The sequence below is a fragment of the Dipteris shenzhenensis genome, chromosome 26 (assembly GCF_047967505.1).
Source record: "Dipteris shenzhenensis isolate YYH24624 ecotype China chromosome 26, Dip_SZ_1.0, whole genome shotgun sequence".
Taxonomy (NCBI): domain Eukaryota; kingdom Viridiplantae; phylum Streptophyta; class Polypodiopsida; order Gleicheniales; family Dipteridaceae; genus Dipteris; species Dipteris shenzhenensis.
Window position 1 is genome coordinate 7,282,112 of NC_141621.1, and position 16,587 is coordinate 7,298,698.

The 16,587-nt window shown below is 43.5% G+C and overlaps 1 protein-coding gene across 1 annotated transcript in view; it reads left to right on the forward strand.

The window, feature by feature from the left end:
• LOC147884597 (uncharacterized) overlaps positions 1-14,587 on the forward strand; it is a 186,339-nt gene extending 171,752 nt beyond the window's left edge. Inside the window, exons 12-14 of the mRNA XM_087397594.1 lie at positions 13,134-13,201; positions 13,820-13,857; positions 13,974-14,587. Coding sequence (XP_087253720.1) covers positions 13,134-13,201; positions 13,820-13,857; positions 13,974-14,142 — 275 coding nt within the window. The 3' untranslated portion in view covers positions 14,143-14,587. The remainder of the gene's footprint in view (positions 1-13,133; positions 13,202-13,819; positions 13,858-13,973) is intronic.
• Positions 14,588-16,587: the final 2,000 nt, after the last annotated feature.

The window sequence follows — 16,587 nt, forward strand, 5'->3', positions numbered from 1 at the left end:
CCACGACATGATTTTTGACTTGTGAATCTCACAAGGGAGCTATCAGCCATTTTGTCCTTTTTTGTGGATTCAATGCCACCACGTAGATGTCTTCTATTGCTCAAAATCTTTTAACAGTGCCCGAAAGCAAGCTTTGGCCAGTACGTCTAGTGGCACTCTCCTTCTACGACAACTTTTACTTCTTGGTCTCTTATATTCTCGTGGGAAAACAAGCTCTTCCGACTCAATAGATTCCTTTTGAATTGACCTCCTCGACATGGAGAACGGACATGCACGGAACCCTAACGTAATCTCTTGCAACTCACAATTTCTCACGATCCTGGGAACTTTGATACCACCGTTAGCTTTTTAGATCTTGCTATTGCCTCAAGATTGTTTGCATCCTATCGAGAAATGTCCCCAAATTTCCCTTTTCATTCATGTGTAAGTCATAAAGCTCATGCTTCAAGATAGCCTTAGAGTGTTTCATGCGAACCCCAAACAAAGTCTCCAGAATTCTCCAATTTTCTGCTGCCGATTTCTTCACATCGACTGGTGAAAGTAGTTTGACCCAAGCACCTGTCCTATCAGTCGAACTGCTTTGTCTTCTCTAGACCCAAGCTGTTGCATGTCTTTTAGCATACAACTTTTGGTATGTTCCATGAACTAGACCCGAGAGACCCTTTTGCATGAAATAAAGTTGAGTAGCTAGCTGCCACGATGAGAAATTACGACCTGTGAATTTCACGAGGGAGCTATCAGCCATTTTGTCCTTCTTTGTGAATTCCATATCCACCACCTAGAAGCCTTCTATTGCTCAAAATCATTTAACAACACCCTAAAGCGAGCTTTGGCCAGTACGTCTAGTGGCACTTTCCTTCTATGGCAACTTTTACTTCTCGGTCTAGTATTTCAGGCGAACCCCAAACAAAGTCTCCAAAATTCTCCAATTGTTTACTACCGATTTCTTCACGTCGACATGGTGAAAGTAGTCTGACCCAAGAGCCCATCTCAATCCAACAGTCAACTGCTTTGTCATTTCTCTGGACCCAAGCTGTTGCATCTTGTCCAGCATCCGGCTTTTTGTCTGTTCCATCCACTAGACCCCACAGACCCTTTTGCATCAAGTCAAGTCGAGTAGGTAGCTGCCACGATGGAGAATTATGACTTGTGAGTTTCACAAGGGAGCTATTAGCCATTTGTGCTTCTTTGTGAATTCCATAGCCACCACCTAGAAGCCTTCTATTGCTCCGAACCGTTTAACAACGCTCTAAAGCAAGCTTCAGCCAGTACGTCTAGTGGCAGTCTCCTTCTACAACAACTTCTACTTCTCGGTGTCTTATTTTCTCGTGGGAAAAAATTCCTTTCGGATTGAGCTCCTCGACATGCAGAACTGACATGCACGGAATAATCACGTAATCTCATGCAACTCCTCATAGTTTCTCACGAACCTAGGAGCTCTGATACCACTGTTAGATTTTAAGCTCTCAATATACATGCAATATCATGACGTTACAATTTCTGTTATGAGCTCACATAAGATGGTGTTGCAAATTCTTAATCAAATCCTCAGAGGGACTAAAAACATTCAGATAATGAAGTCAAACAATTGCGACAACGTATATGAAGGAGAAGCTTCTATTTTATCAATCCATACAAGACACAAAATCTCATGCTCATCCCTACTAGTCTTGTTGCCTGTATAACGCAATAGACTCGACTAAGGACCCTATGAACAGCTGCTCGGAGATACTAAGTCTAGTGACACAGAGAGCCTCAAGTGGCTCGAACAAAGAGACTGAACAATGGCACCATTGAGTAGCTTTATGGACCTCAGTTGCCGCCTTAGTTGTTGCTGCGTGAACGCCATGCAGATGCCGTGTCTCCTCCATGCATTGGTCAGCCACGTTACACCAATGGACCTATAACCATCGAGTGTTTGTGCATGGACCAATCACACCATGCTACCCAACTGGCCACACATGCCCTCGAACCAGAAACTACCACACCACCCTAAGATTGTAATCTCCCCATGAGGATCCTTTTCCAAACACTTCTGAAGATGGCACATGGATAAGACACTACCTGAAGTGAAAAAACAAGGAGGGAAAATACAAGAAGAATGGAGAAAAGAAAAGGCCAAAAGAGAAGAATGGGAGAAGGAAAAAGCTGAGTGCATATCTAAAAGAACCAAACTCTAAGACAAGATACATGCTTTGGCTATTGAAGTGCAGCAATTTAAAGACATGAAGGGGACTTGCAAAGCCATGGAAGAACTCAAACATAAAATAGGAAAGATATTGCAGCTATGCAAGCAACAATGCAAGGAACACATGCTGAACTCAAATGACATAGAAAATGCCACTCTCAAAAAAGATATTGCAGCTATGGAAGCAATGCAAGAGACACATGCTGAACTCAAACAACAAATGAACAAGGGAGAGGCAAAGATGAGGGAGTGGAAAGATGTGGTTAGAAAAGGGACATCAGCCCCCAAGAAGGAGTTTATCTTTGAAGCTCTAGAGGAAGAAAAGAGAAGGGCTAGCAAGGCACTAAATGTCTCGGTCAGAGGCCTAACAGTGGGAGACACTCCAATGGGAGATGCCAAAGTCTTATTCAATAAGACAGGGTCAATCTCACTTGTGAGACAGCTTGGAGAGTGGGCAAGGCAAAGACACCAATGAGAACATTGATGATGAAGCTCAAAACTGCTATGGATAGGTCTACCCTACTCAGCATGTGGGTAATTTGGAAAGGAACTATGATTTATGATGACTCATTGTCCTACAACAAGGCACCGGAGGGAGGGAATGGTGCACGTGATGGCAGCAAGAGAAGCATGGAAATGGGCTGCCTACAAGGATGGTAAAGTGATTATTGGAGAGAGAGTAGACAGGGAAGGGAAGAAAGAAAAGAAAGAAAGAAATTTTATTAGAGTCTTCGGAAGACCGATGGGTCTATGAGACTGAAGGAAGATGGGTAGTTATGACGGTGTTGGGCCCATGGGATGAGCGTACAAAGTGGACTGAAAATGGCAGTGTGGAACCCTTTGGTCCGATCCGGGGGGGGGGGGGGGGGGGGTTTCTTGGAGACATACACTGATAGAGACATGATCTTCTATACGGAGACACATGAGAGCCGAGAGAGAGGGCTGCCCATAGTGACAGGATACACATGGGAGTTAGCTCATAGGAGAGGGTTAAGGAGAGACAATGGGATACGGGGCTCTTGGAGCATGGCTGCCTGTTTCAAATCACATCTGAGACCACTTATATCTGTGGTACACAGAGAGGAGCATGCCAAACATATGCGGATACAAGTTCAGCTAGACACGATCGATCTTTATTGCGGTGTGCTATTTCCCCCCAGATTTGTCATCTTATGCACGTGAGATCACCACAAAGGGACTTAGCTCATATGAGATGATACATTATGGCATCATAGAGCTCTCTATGGAGGGAGATATCCTCCCTCTTTGTGATTTAGCGCAGAGGGGTGATGGACAAGTGGGCCTACTTGACTTTGCATCTGATTCCCTCATAGTACCGGAGCTTGATGCAGCAGAGCTTGGGATAGTGAGGCACTCAACAGACACACCACACGTGAGAGGGTATGGACGACATCTATTTGGACGCAGCCTATGATTTGATCATAGATCTCGCGGGCTCACTTGCCTCCCGCATGGTAGGGGGACAAGTATAGTGGACTACCTGCTAAGGCCCCTTATCCTTTTCCTCACAAATACATGACTTTATTGTGCCTCCTCTTCCACTCGGTGCTTACCACTCACACCTAGCCTTTCGAATTTTTGCTACTATGCTGGTGAAGGACCCCTCCCATGCCCGCTTGTGTCCAGATCCACTTTGACGGTGCCTTTGATCCAGACTATGTGAACCACCTAGCCCAAGACCTCCAGGCCTTACTCGGAGATGATGTAGACCTTGCCCATGCCTTGGATACCCTTGTCTTAGTGGCACAGGATGTTGCCACCAGCAGATTTTTTCCCATGACTCGATCCACACACGTCCCAGCTGGGAAGGTGCCTCAAAATTCTTGGTTCGATGACAAGTGCAAAGAGATGAGAGCCCACCTCACACGTGAGTGAGCCTTAGGCCTGAGCCTTAGGCCATCTAACATCAGCTGAGCCGCAACTGATCTTCGAATGATTGACACGTCGTAAGAGGCGGGCTTTCCTCACACCAGATGGACGAGGGGATAAGATCATTTTGAGTGGGAGATCCCACCACTGGATGGGAGCTTTTGTCAAAGGGAAAATTGCTTATTCGCATCACTAATCCAGACATTTGGCACACATATGCATGCTCTATCTGTGAGTTCTTATGCAGGCACTACATGATATGTCCTCTATGCCCATGCCACTACTTGTCATGTGTTTACTACACATAATATACGAGCTGCACTTCGTCAGCTTCATAATTGGAGAGCACAAGATTGTGAGGGACTACGGATTAAGCCCTTCCCACCTGGATAGGAGGTCCTGGCTCCGGTTCTAGCACAGATGTTCAACCATTTTGTATGGCACAGCTCCCACATGCTTGGTGCACTACCACCATTGTACCGATAATCAAAGTAGGGGACCCCATGGACAGTGGGAACTACTGCACTCTTATGATTGGCCATACCTTGGCCAAGATCTATGGATCGGTACTAGAGAGGGAGATCAGCCGAGACACAGCTAATGGACAGTGTGGTCTAGGGCAGGCAAGATTTTAGAGACAACACTCTACCTTGGACGAGACCTTCACCTTGAGGGCTACCATTGAGGAGGTGTGATCTAGACACCAGAAAGTCCGTGCTTGCTTTGTAGACTTTCGGAAGGCCTTCAACACTATCCCACGATCCCACATGATCAAGAGGTTACAAGAGATAGATTCCATAGATTATGATCTTAGGAGTGATGAGCCTATTTAAGTCAGTTAGAGGGAGAGTTCGGGCAGTGGGAGACCCATCAGATTGATTGAGAGCACAGTCGGGGTTCAGCAGGGTTGCCTCCTTTCACTGACTCTCTTCGGGCTCTACATTGATGAGATCACATCCTTTATAGACCGCCTAGGAGACGAGGGATCACTTTTCGCTGACCTAATGATACAGATACTACTATATGCGGACAACATAGTCCTTATATCATTCTTAGAGGAGGGATTGCAGAGACAGTTGGAGGCCTTAGAGGTGTTTTGTAGAGATAGGGATTTGACAGTTAACCTTAGGAAGAGCAAGGTTCTCATCCTCAACACCTCACCCACAGTGCTTCATCGACATAGCTTCACTTACCGACGTGAGCCAATGGAGATAGTGCAGTTCTACACATACCTGGGGGCAGTTTTCATAGGGTGAGTTTTCACAATGACTCATGTAGCCAGGGCACGACTCACGCATGCACAAGGTGCTCTGGTGAGGCAGTGATTCTAGACAAGCTTTCAGGATCCACCGACGTAGGGTTGGTTTTTCAAACCCTTGTGAGACCAACTGCCATGTATGTAGCACCTTGATCTCTCGATGACAGAGTGTAGGAGATTTGAGCAGCTACAGGTGACTATGAGGTCTAGGATGATTCAGAGTAAGCCCTCAGTCCCTCATTAGATAGTACAGGTAGAGTTTGCCATGACACCTCTCCAGGTTGATGCCATTTTTCAGACAGTGACATTCCTCCACAGAGTTTGGGCCCTATCCCATTGGAGTTACGAGGTGGGCACTAGAGTCATCCAGACGGCCAGCAGAGAGTGGGGTTGATGCGGTATGGTATGCACACATATTCACATGGTTTGCTAGTCACGATATTCAGTGGACCGGCTTTCCTCCTTGCAGTACAACATGGATGCACCATCTGAGTCAATCCCACATGATGATGTTAACCGTATCATACGGTTAGATCTCCTCCAGCTCCATATGTCTCAGACTTGGAGGGGGGACTAGGAGCTCCACACAAGATCCAGTTCTCTCGCGACCATTTCTTGAGAGTATCAAAGAATTGACTCATTATCAGACCCCGGTACCTGGAGGATAGAGGAGTCTCACATGCTTTGAGGATTGCCATTAGACAGATGCGAGTGTCATCCCATTAGTTGAGGATTGAGATAGGGAGAGCTGTAGGTATACCCAGAGCGTAGCAGATTTGCAAGTTATGCATGCTAGAGGTCGAGACTCTCTCTCTCTCTGTTAGAATTATAGATATAATTCAGCAGTGACCAATGTAATATAATAAGCTAGTTAGGGGCACTTTTCCCTCTTTAAGAGGTTTTTCCCCCTAACCGCAGTTAGTTCACTAACTATGGTTAGTGACTACCAAGGTTTTGTCACTAGGACAAAACCTTATCTTTCTCACTTTGAGTTGTACTCTTTTCACTCTATTCTATTGCAACTACGTCTTCAGCTTTCAAGCTTCCTACTCTCTCAATCCCTCTTGCTCACTCACTCCCTTTCCTTCATTTGGTATCAGAGCAGGTCCAAGAGACTCGGGCTCCCTGCTTCTTTCATCGTACTTTTTTGCTCCACGTAACAAGTCTGCTCCAAATCGTCCGTACAGTCCGTACGGCTGTACGGAATTCGCCGTACATTCCTGCGCCCCGTACATCGTGAAGTGCCGTACATCGTCGTACAAGCCCCGTACGTGTCGCCATCTGCCACCGTACATCGTCGTACAAGCTCCGTACGTGTCGCCATCTGCCACCGTACAGAGCTCTGCTCCCGTAACCTGCGCGCCATACAATATCCGTACCTGTTTTTCGTACAGCTCCCGTATCTGCTCGACGTACCTGCGCAGGAAGCCGTACAAGTTTACCGTACAGCTCCGCACTTCAGAGCTGTACATCGTCGCCAATCCCGTACAGCTCTTGCTTTCCGTATTGTACGGCCTGTTCCGTACTTACCGTACAGTATGTACAATCTGTACTTACCGTACAGTTTGGACTTACCATCTGTACTTGCAGATCTACACCGGTTGCTGTCAGCCTCGGGTGTTCTTTGACAGGCTCATCTTGCAGAAAACTACAGTTTGGTGCAGTTGTTTTGGAGTACATTTGGGGCATTTTGCATATTGCAGCCATTGCAATCATTGTGCAATTTTGGAGCTACATCTGGAGCAAAATTGGAGATCTAGTCTGAAATTTGGGGCTTTTGTTTTAAAATTGCAGATTTGGGGCTTTTAGTAATTTTGCCCCTTTCTGGCTGCAATTTCTAGCCACAAATTGGGGCTTTTGTGTTGGGAGAGCATTTTTTGGAGTATTCAGTACATACTGCCTTTCTTGGAGTGTTTGGAACACTTTTGGCAGATTTTGGAGAGTGTTTGATGCTTGGACAGATTTCTGACAGCTCAAGTACAGAAATCTAAGTTGCATATACAGCCCGTGCTTGGCTGTGTTTTTGGGAGTTGTGCATTTTATTCCCAGTAAGGGAATTCAGCTTTGTATCTGCTTCAATCTCTTTCTCAGATATGGCCCATCAAAATCAGAATGAGTTCCAGTTCGGTGGTCTTTCATAGGAAGACAAGTTGGATGGTACCAACTACTCCCTCTGGAGTTTCATGGTACGTAATATTCTGATTTCTCGCAATTTATGGGATTATGTCAATGGGGATGAAATCCGACCAGCAGATATTGCACCTGCTACCCCTCCTCAGCAAGGAGGTGGAAGAGGTCGTGCACAGGGTGCAGCTGCAGGACAAGTTGTTGGTGCAGCTACATTCAATACTCCAGAGCAAAAGAGATGGGATTCACAGGATGCCTTAGCCTTGTCATGCATCTCTCTTTCAGTGAAAAGATCAATCATTCCGCATATCCGGTCGTGTAAGACCTCCAGGGCAGCGTGGGATATTTTGGAAAGCATGTATGCAGCACGGAATGATGCCAGAGTATCTTTCTTAAAAAGAGAGTTGAGCAATACCCATATGGAGGAGGGTGACTCCATGTCAGTCCACCTCACAAAGCTACAGGATCTCAGAGAGCAGTTGTTAAACATAGATGAAATTATTCCTGATTCAGAGATGATTACAACCACTCTGAATTCTCTTCCTGAGTCTTATCTCAGCTTTCACACTTCGCCGAATTTATCATTGAGGGGGGGTGCAAATCCTCTCTCTTTTCATGAGTTGATAGGACTTCTGCTTCAGGAAGAGCAGACCAGGAAAAATTTGGCTTCACGTGCAGGTGAACAAGCCATGCTCTCAAAATTTAAATCAAAAACAAAGGGACAGGCAAAGACAACAGCAAATCAGCCTTCCAGTGGGTCAGGACAGCCTACACAAAAGGCTAAAAGTGATGCAAGTAAGCCCAAAAAGAAGGGTTTTTGTCACTAATGCAAAAAGCCAGGTCATCACATAGCAGAATGCAGGAAAAGGATTGCAAAAGAAAAGAAAAACAGCTCAGGAATGGCTGTTTCAGATTCAGCCCCTTGTGCATCTGACAGTGGGGATGTTGCAGCCAACTTTGTTGGTCAAGATTATGCCTTTTTATCTTGCATTTCTGATTCTAGGTTGGCTGTTCCAGATGCTCGGGATAGTACAGCCTCTTGCAGTGATGATACATATGCATTTTTGACTTGCAGCTTTGACTCTTCTACAGATGCATCTGCTTTCAGTGTTAATGAAACACTGAACACATGGTATTTTGACAGCGGTGCATCCAAGCACATCACTTCGAGGAAGTGTCTTTTTACTTCCTTGCATCCACCTCCTGTTGGGAAGAAAGTCACTTGTGCCAACAACTCCTCATATTCAGTACGTGGCACAGGAGAAGTTGAGCTCACTGCAATTGATGGCTCAATTTTCAGACTTTCTGATGTCTTATATGTGCCTGGCATAACCAAAAATCTCCTTTCAGTGTCCACTCTTAACAGAGGGGGATTTCAGGTCATCTTTGAGGATGACAAATGTGCTGTCCGAGATAGGGAAGCTAACTATGCCTTAATGTTATCTGGTACTCTGCTGCGTGGGCTTTTTCAGCTTGATATTTTTGAGAAAAGAGCAGCCCATGCTTTGGCAATTTCTACCCCTACAGCTGCCATGCAAAATGCAGCACTATGGCATGCCAGATATGGCCACATGCATTATAACAGCTTAATGACACTTCAGAAATTTTCAATGGTTGATGCATTGCCACCTCTTGAGATACCTCCTCCACATGCCTGTGAAGGGTGCATTTTAGGTAAAATGCATAGATTCCCCTTCAAAAAGGATGATTCAGTTAAAGCTGTTCGCAAATTGCAGCTTATACACAGTGATGTCTGTGGTCCCATGAGAACTCCGTCATTGGGTGGTCATCTCTACTTTGTCACATTTATTGATGACTACTCCAATTTTACTTGGGTTTATGGGCTGAAAAAGAAATCTGAAGTGTTCACAGTGTTTAAACACTTTTCAGCCATGGTTGAAAATGAAACCGGACTCAAGATACAGACATTACGCACGGATAGAGGTGGGGAATACCTATCTGCAGAATTTGATGCTTTTCTCAAGCAAAAGGGTATTGTGCATCAGCTCACAGTCAGGCTGACCCCTCAGCAAAATGGCAAAGCTGAGAGGAAAAATAGAACCCTCATGGAGATGGACAGATGTATGCTGAAAAGCAAACACATGCCTCATAAATTCTGGTTAGAGGGTTTGATGTGTGCCAATTACATTTTGAACAGGGCTCCCACTAAGGCTTTAAAAACAAAAACTCCTTTTGAGGTCTGGAATGACAGGAAGCCTTCAGTGGATCACTCCCGAGTCTTTGGATGCCTTGCCTATGCACATGTGCCAGTTGAATTTAGGCACAAATTGTCAGATAGCCATCAAATGCATATTTGTTGGATACAGTGCAGAAAGCAAGGGGTATCGTCTCTACAATCCTGCTACACGCAAAATCATTGTAAGTAGAGATGTGATATTTTCTGAAAATTCAGCTCACACTCAAGCTGATTTTCAAATGCCTTCATCTTCAGAGGATGTCTTTCAAGGGTTGCTACCCATTGCTTTGGGTTCCCCTGCTGATTTTTCTGATCCAAATCAGAATTTACAGCAACCTTCAAATGCTTCAGTTCCGCCACAGGATGTCTTGCCTCCTCCACAGGCAGTGGAACAAGTGGTGCAGCAAGAAATTGCAGACATACATGCAGCAAAAACAGTCCCAAACTGGCTGTTACAAACTCTCAGGGAGAGTAAACTTGATGCTCCGTTACCTGGCAGGACTCGCAGTGCAGCAAGGCACATGGAAGGTGCTAATTCAGTGGAATCAGCATATGCAGGTACTCTCCTTGATGAGGAGGAGCCTACCACATTTGAAGAAGCAAAAGGTAATGTGCATTGGATGAATGCCATGCACGATGAGTTGCAGTCCATTGCAAAAAATCAGACTTGGGATGTTGTGGACTTGCCACAGGGTAAACATGCTATTGGCACACGATGGGTATTTAAAGTCAAACGGAAGCCAGATGGCTCCATTGATAGATATAAAGCCAGGCTGGTTGCTAAGGGCTATGCTCAGAAAAAGGGCATAGATTATGAGGAGACATTTGCTCCTACATCCCGGATGACCACCATCCGATCAGTAATTGCAATGGCTGCCCATTTTGAGTGGAATGTTCATCAGTTGGACATAAAAACAGCCTTCTTAAATGGGGACTTGCTGGAAGAGGTGTATGTCAAACCACCTCCGGGCTTTGAAATTACAGCAAATTACTTCAAGTATGCAAACTCAATAAAGCTTTATACGGGCTGAAACAGGCCCCTCGTGCATGGTATGCTAAGATACATGCCTTTTTGACCAGCAAGGGGCTGCACAATAGTCCTACTGAGAGCACCCTCTACATCAAGATGGATGGCGGGGAAATATTAGTCATCCTTCTTTATGTCGATGACTTACTGCTCACAGGGTCCAATGAATAAAAAATTGCAGATTTCAAAGCTGATTTGCAGACCAACTTTGACATGTCAGATTTGGGGCTGCTTCACTTTTATTTGGGGATCCAGTTCTCTCATGAGAGACGTGGCACTGTTATGTCTCAGTCCAAGTATGTTCAGAAACTCTTGGACAGATTTAACATGCAAGAGTGTAAGCCCATATCTACTCCTATGGAACCGGGGCTGAAACTCACAATGCATGATGCAGGAGAATCAGTTGATGCCACACTTTACAGTCAAGCTGTTGGATGCCTCATATATCTCTGCAATACTAGGCCTGATATTCAGTTTGCAGTATCTCAGGTGAGCAGGTACATGCACAGCCCCAAAACTATGCATTGGCAGGCAGTTAAGCGCATCTTCCGTTATTTGCAGGGCACCAAGTCTTTTGGCTTACTATTTCCCAGGGGGGGTGACTTGCAGATGCATGCCTACAGTGATTCAGATTGGGCTGGTGATTATGACACTAGGCAGTCCACTAGTGGCAATTGTTTCTTTTTGGGTAAATCTTGCATTTCATGGCTGAGCAAGAAACAATCTACAGTGGCTACCTCATCATGTGAAGCTGAGTACAGGGCAGCTGTCACAGCAACAGTTGAATGTGTCTGGCTGAGACGTTTATTTGCTGATCTTCATCTGTCTTTGGAGGGTCCTTCTCCAATTCTCACTGATAGTCAGAGTGCCATTGCAGTGGCAAAGAATCCAGTGTTTCATGCTCGCACGAAACACATTGAGGTTCACTATCATTACGTCAGAGAGAAGTTGCATGCAGGAGAGATCAGTATGATCTTTGTGTCCACACATGACAACGTTGCAGATATTTTCACCAAAGCGCTACCACGTGAGAAGTTTGAGGCATTTCGCAGTGCCCTGAACTTATATCCATTTGGTGATTGATCAGCCTTGTACATGACATTGGCACTGCAGGGGGGTGTTAGAATTATAGATATAATTCAGCAGTAACCAATGTAATATAATAAGCTAGTTAGGGGCACTTTTCCCTCTTTAAGAGGTTTTTCCCCCTAACCGCAGTTAGTTCACTAACTATGGTTAGTGACTACTAAGGTTTTGTCACTAGGACAAAACCTTATCTTTCTCACTTTGAGTTGTACTCTTTTCACTCTATTCTATTGCAACTACGTCTTCAGCTTTCAAGCTTCCTACTCTCTCAATCCCTCTTGCTCTCACTCACTCCCTTTCCTTCACTCTCTTCCCCCCTCTACTGATAGTCCCTAGGGAGATGGCGTAGCTGAGGCTGCAGAGTGAGAGACATGAGAGACCTGTCAGCATTTCAATGCACAAATGAGGCTTGGGGATCTTCCCTCCATGTTTGCTAGACAAGGGACATAGCCGACGAGGGTGATAGTGGCACGTGTTTGATTGAGAGCCTCGGCTAGGAGACCACAGTGGACTATGTAGACTGACCGATATCAGCACTCTATCACAAGTCTCATGTCACTGCAGCACTGATGAATTGCAACAGCCTCTCTCTGCTGAGAATCTCTTATCCATTTTTTGCCACCCGGAGGACTCGGTTCCTTAGATAGCATACACAGGACCGCCAGAGTGATACCAGACCACAGTTCCCATTCTCTCCATGGGCTTAGATAGCTAGTACTTGTGTTTGTGTTTGTATTTGTCTTGCCTGCAGATGCCTGCTTTGTGGCTCCACCCTTTCAGCTTATTGTATCTCGTTTTTTAGTCTAGACTCCTAGACCCTTCTGTCATTTGAAGACTTTAATAAAGTTTCTCTCTCCTGTGCCCCTTTTCTCCGGGGAAAAATAATAATTTTTTAGAAAGAGTGCGTACTTGACATACCCTTAAATATTTTTCCATGATGCAGGACGGATGCATGTGCTGTACATATGGTACACTACGATCATAGAGTCATAGCATGTGATAAATTGGGATGATAGCATGTTTTTGGGAGAGTGCTGTTTTGGCTTATTGTAATGTTACTTATTGCCAATTTCCCAACATAAATGTGACCTTGCATAGTAGTCATCATAACATTAAGCTTGCTTGTCATCATGTTCTGGATAGGCAGTAGAATTTTTGAGTTTTATGGTTAATATTTGTGGGTGGTTATACGATGACTTGGTTCTGTTATACTTTTGAAGTTATAACAGAAACGTGCATATATATTGTATACATGTGACTAAAGGCAAGCTGGTACAATTTTAATACAGATTATTGTGTGCGGTAATATTTTATTAATGGTGCTTGTATATTTAATTTGGATTTACCTTGACATAAGCAGAGGTTATAATTGATGCCTTTATTGAGTCAGGTCTCTTGTTGGGTCAGGACATGCGGCAAGAATTGAAGGTGTGTTGTCACATCCAGCTTGTCAGGTTCTTCTTAATAACAATAAGTGATATTTATTTTATTCGGTGTGCGCATGTGCTCGTGCGTGTCTGTTTAAACAGAATGTTAAAAATCTGACATCAAAGAGGAGTCATGAATGGTGTTTCTCTTTCTGTCGTAGCTTAATTCATTTGCTTCTCCAACCAACATTTAATTATCAGTCCCAGTATGTGAAGAGATCCTATTGACCTCTGCAATTTTCTGTATTGGCAATTTTTCAATGAGTGAACGATGGGCTTTAAATTGCTTTTTGTCCTGAACTAAAAGCACTTCATTTCTGGTAAAATGTGTTGAAAGAATGAGCAATTTTTGGGAGAATTGAGATGTGCTCAACCATAAACCCAAGGGAAACTGGTCCATTGAAGTCTATTCAGCAATTATTTTAAATCAAGGCCCTTTGATGATGATGAGCAAGAAGCATCCTGGAAGGGAAAAAGAGTTAAATAATGTTCTGAAATCAGAACAGTATGAAGTTTAATTTAACAACAGGTGATTGTAGTTCGTTCTGGGATTACAGTGCAGTTGTTCCTAAATGCATATACACACTAAGTTCAACCGATTTTTGGTTGTCTTGTGCAGTTGCATGCCACATTGATGAACACAGCTCACCGCAGAAGGTATTGTGTAGATCCTTCAACTCTGGTGCTGAATTTCTTACATTTTGAGACTCTACATGGTATACCACGAAGTATGTCTGGACTCTGCTGCAACTGTTTTGTGTTCATATCTGCAGACGGGGTGCTAGACCTTTTGATGCAAGGCAAATATTAATCAAGCATCGATCAGAAGATTGGGGTGTCCACACAATCACAGAAGCTCATTTATCTCAGCGGTTTTTGTTTGAAGAATCTGGTTACTATCGTTGCTGTGGTTCCATCAAATTTCCTTCTGCTGACTCATAATGGTTTCCATTCGTTATAATTCTAGGATGGATTGTCAAATAGCACGAGACTGAATTGTCTATTGCTGCAAAGTTATATTCGTGTTTAGGACTAAGGCACAGATAAACCCAAAGTGAAGGACAAAGTTCTGACAAACTTAAGATGCACTGGTTATGAGTATAGGTACTTTGCTGGGGCCTTTTAATACTTGGCCATCTTTATGTGTATGTCAGGGACCTGGACACTGAGTTGTTGGAATCAAATCCAATGTTCGTCGGTGTTGTTTTGGATTATTTCCGTCAGGTTCTACTGTAAATCTATCCAATTATTGGATATATGTTAGTCTCAAATTCCACCCTTGAAGGTGTTGTTATTGTCTAGTGGTTAAGATGTCTTACATGATGAACTCCTAAATATAAAATCCCCCTATTAACTATGTAACTATATGGAATTGTCCCAGGAATTGATTTCAGGACACGTCTCAGAAAACCTACTTGGTCAATGATTATTTACTTTCAAGATGTCTTAATTGATGGCTATCCAACAGTGACTCTTGCGTGCAGCTGTGATCTGTCCATGGTCTTAAGTTATGAAGAACAATTTTGCAAGCTGAGAGACGTCTCTGATGTGAGACCAAATTGAATACAAATCAAATACAGGTAAAGTATCAATAGCCCATAACTCTATGACCATGACTGCTCAGCATTGTGATAAGCTGTAGAACATGTACAGTTCCAAAGTCTTATCTAGCTAGGCATACATGCTGGAATCACAGCCTTAGACAAAAAAAGAACCACCCTTATTCTTCCATCCTTTCCACAAATCCACTCACTCCAAATTCCATAGCATGTATTTTGCTATATCAGACGTGTATCCACTATTACTTTTTTGTCTTTTGAAGTGTTGGTGAAGCCATATCCTTTCAAGGCAAATAGGATATCACGAACCTTGGTCCTCTGATAAGAACTGTGTCAGCTTCTAGCCCAGCTTCCCTGTAGAGAGGAACACATATCTAAAACGTCTTATGTTTTAACTTGTTGCTGTACTCAATGAAATAATGGGAAGTATCAATAACATAAGTTGAGATTAGAGGGGTAAGGGGTGAAAGAAAGGGGGAAAAAAACAATGTCTCATTGCTTCAAGTCTATAACATTCTCTGTTCCTTTTTAGTGTTTGGCCAAGTACTTTCCCCACCTAACAATTCAGCCCTTGAAACCTTGTTCATGTTATCTACCTACCAATCATTATACTAGAGATTGAATATGCACTTCGCATCAAAGACAGTGTAATCATCAAAGGTTCTTGAATTCTTCTTTTGGATTATGCAATGTAGCTTTAGATAGCTTTGTTGGTTGAACTTGCACACATGGTATTATATAGTGGAATCGTCTCCGAAAGGAGCTTTTATATAAGATCATGTTCACTTTTGCACCTCCACATCTCCGTGGGCATTGTGTGAATAGGATGTTCACACAGGAACTTTGGAGATGGATTATATTGGGATGTATATATTCATTTTTGTTGTTATGTGTTGAGTAGCTTGAACAAGGAAACACTAAATTTTGGTTTCCAAGTGAGTCTTCTCTCTATTTGCTTCATAGTTGTATTGGCTACATACTTGATAATGGAGTTGTTTGCCAAGATATTGTCTCTCTAAGGAGAAATATGGATGCTTTGAAATTTTCATTCGCTTGTTTGATTAATAATGTCCATTCAATGCACATTATGTTTCTTGAGATTAGTCTATTGTGAGCCATCCAAGAGCAATGGCCTTTCATGTACAAGCACACAGCTTATGATTGCATTTGATCGTATCTTGTAGCCTGAGTTCCAATGTCTCCATTAGACATATCCTTTGTTGAGTAGTGTGGTTGTACTCACACAACAAGAGAGAAGGAAATAGGATTACCCTAAGTCAATACGGATATACATATACTCAAAACATAAGTTAGCACAAGAGTCGAGCAATACATCCTTACCCACTTTATTATATACCTTTATAGACAGTATGAACCAATGATCCATACATTGCATGTATTCAATAGACGTCGTCACCAAAGGGACGTACAAGATATTTTGAACTTTTCAAAATTCTCATGAGATAGGGCTTTGCTCAATGAATCGAGTGCTTCATCCTTGGAGAAACAATGGATTGGTTGAATAGTCCCTAGGTCCATTGATGTCGAATGGCTAATTTAGATGTCTATATATTGGAGCTTTCTTGGTCTTTGGATTCCTTGCCACGGCTATGGCATTTGGGTATCATAGAAGATAATTAGAGCTCTATCTGGTGTTCCATCTTGGCCTGTGGCCTCACAAGCATACCTGACAAGGGACATTCTATCTTGGCCTGTGGCCTCATAAGCATACGTGACAAGGGATATATTCTCCGCCTTTGCTATAAGTACCAAGATGGCTCACTTCTTGCCAAATTGAAACACAATAATGAATATATGTTGTAAAATT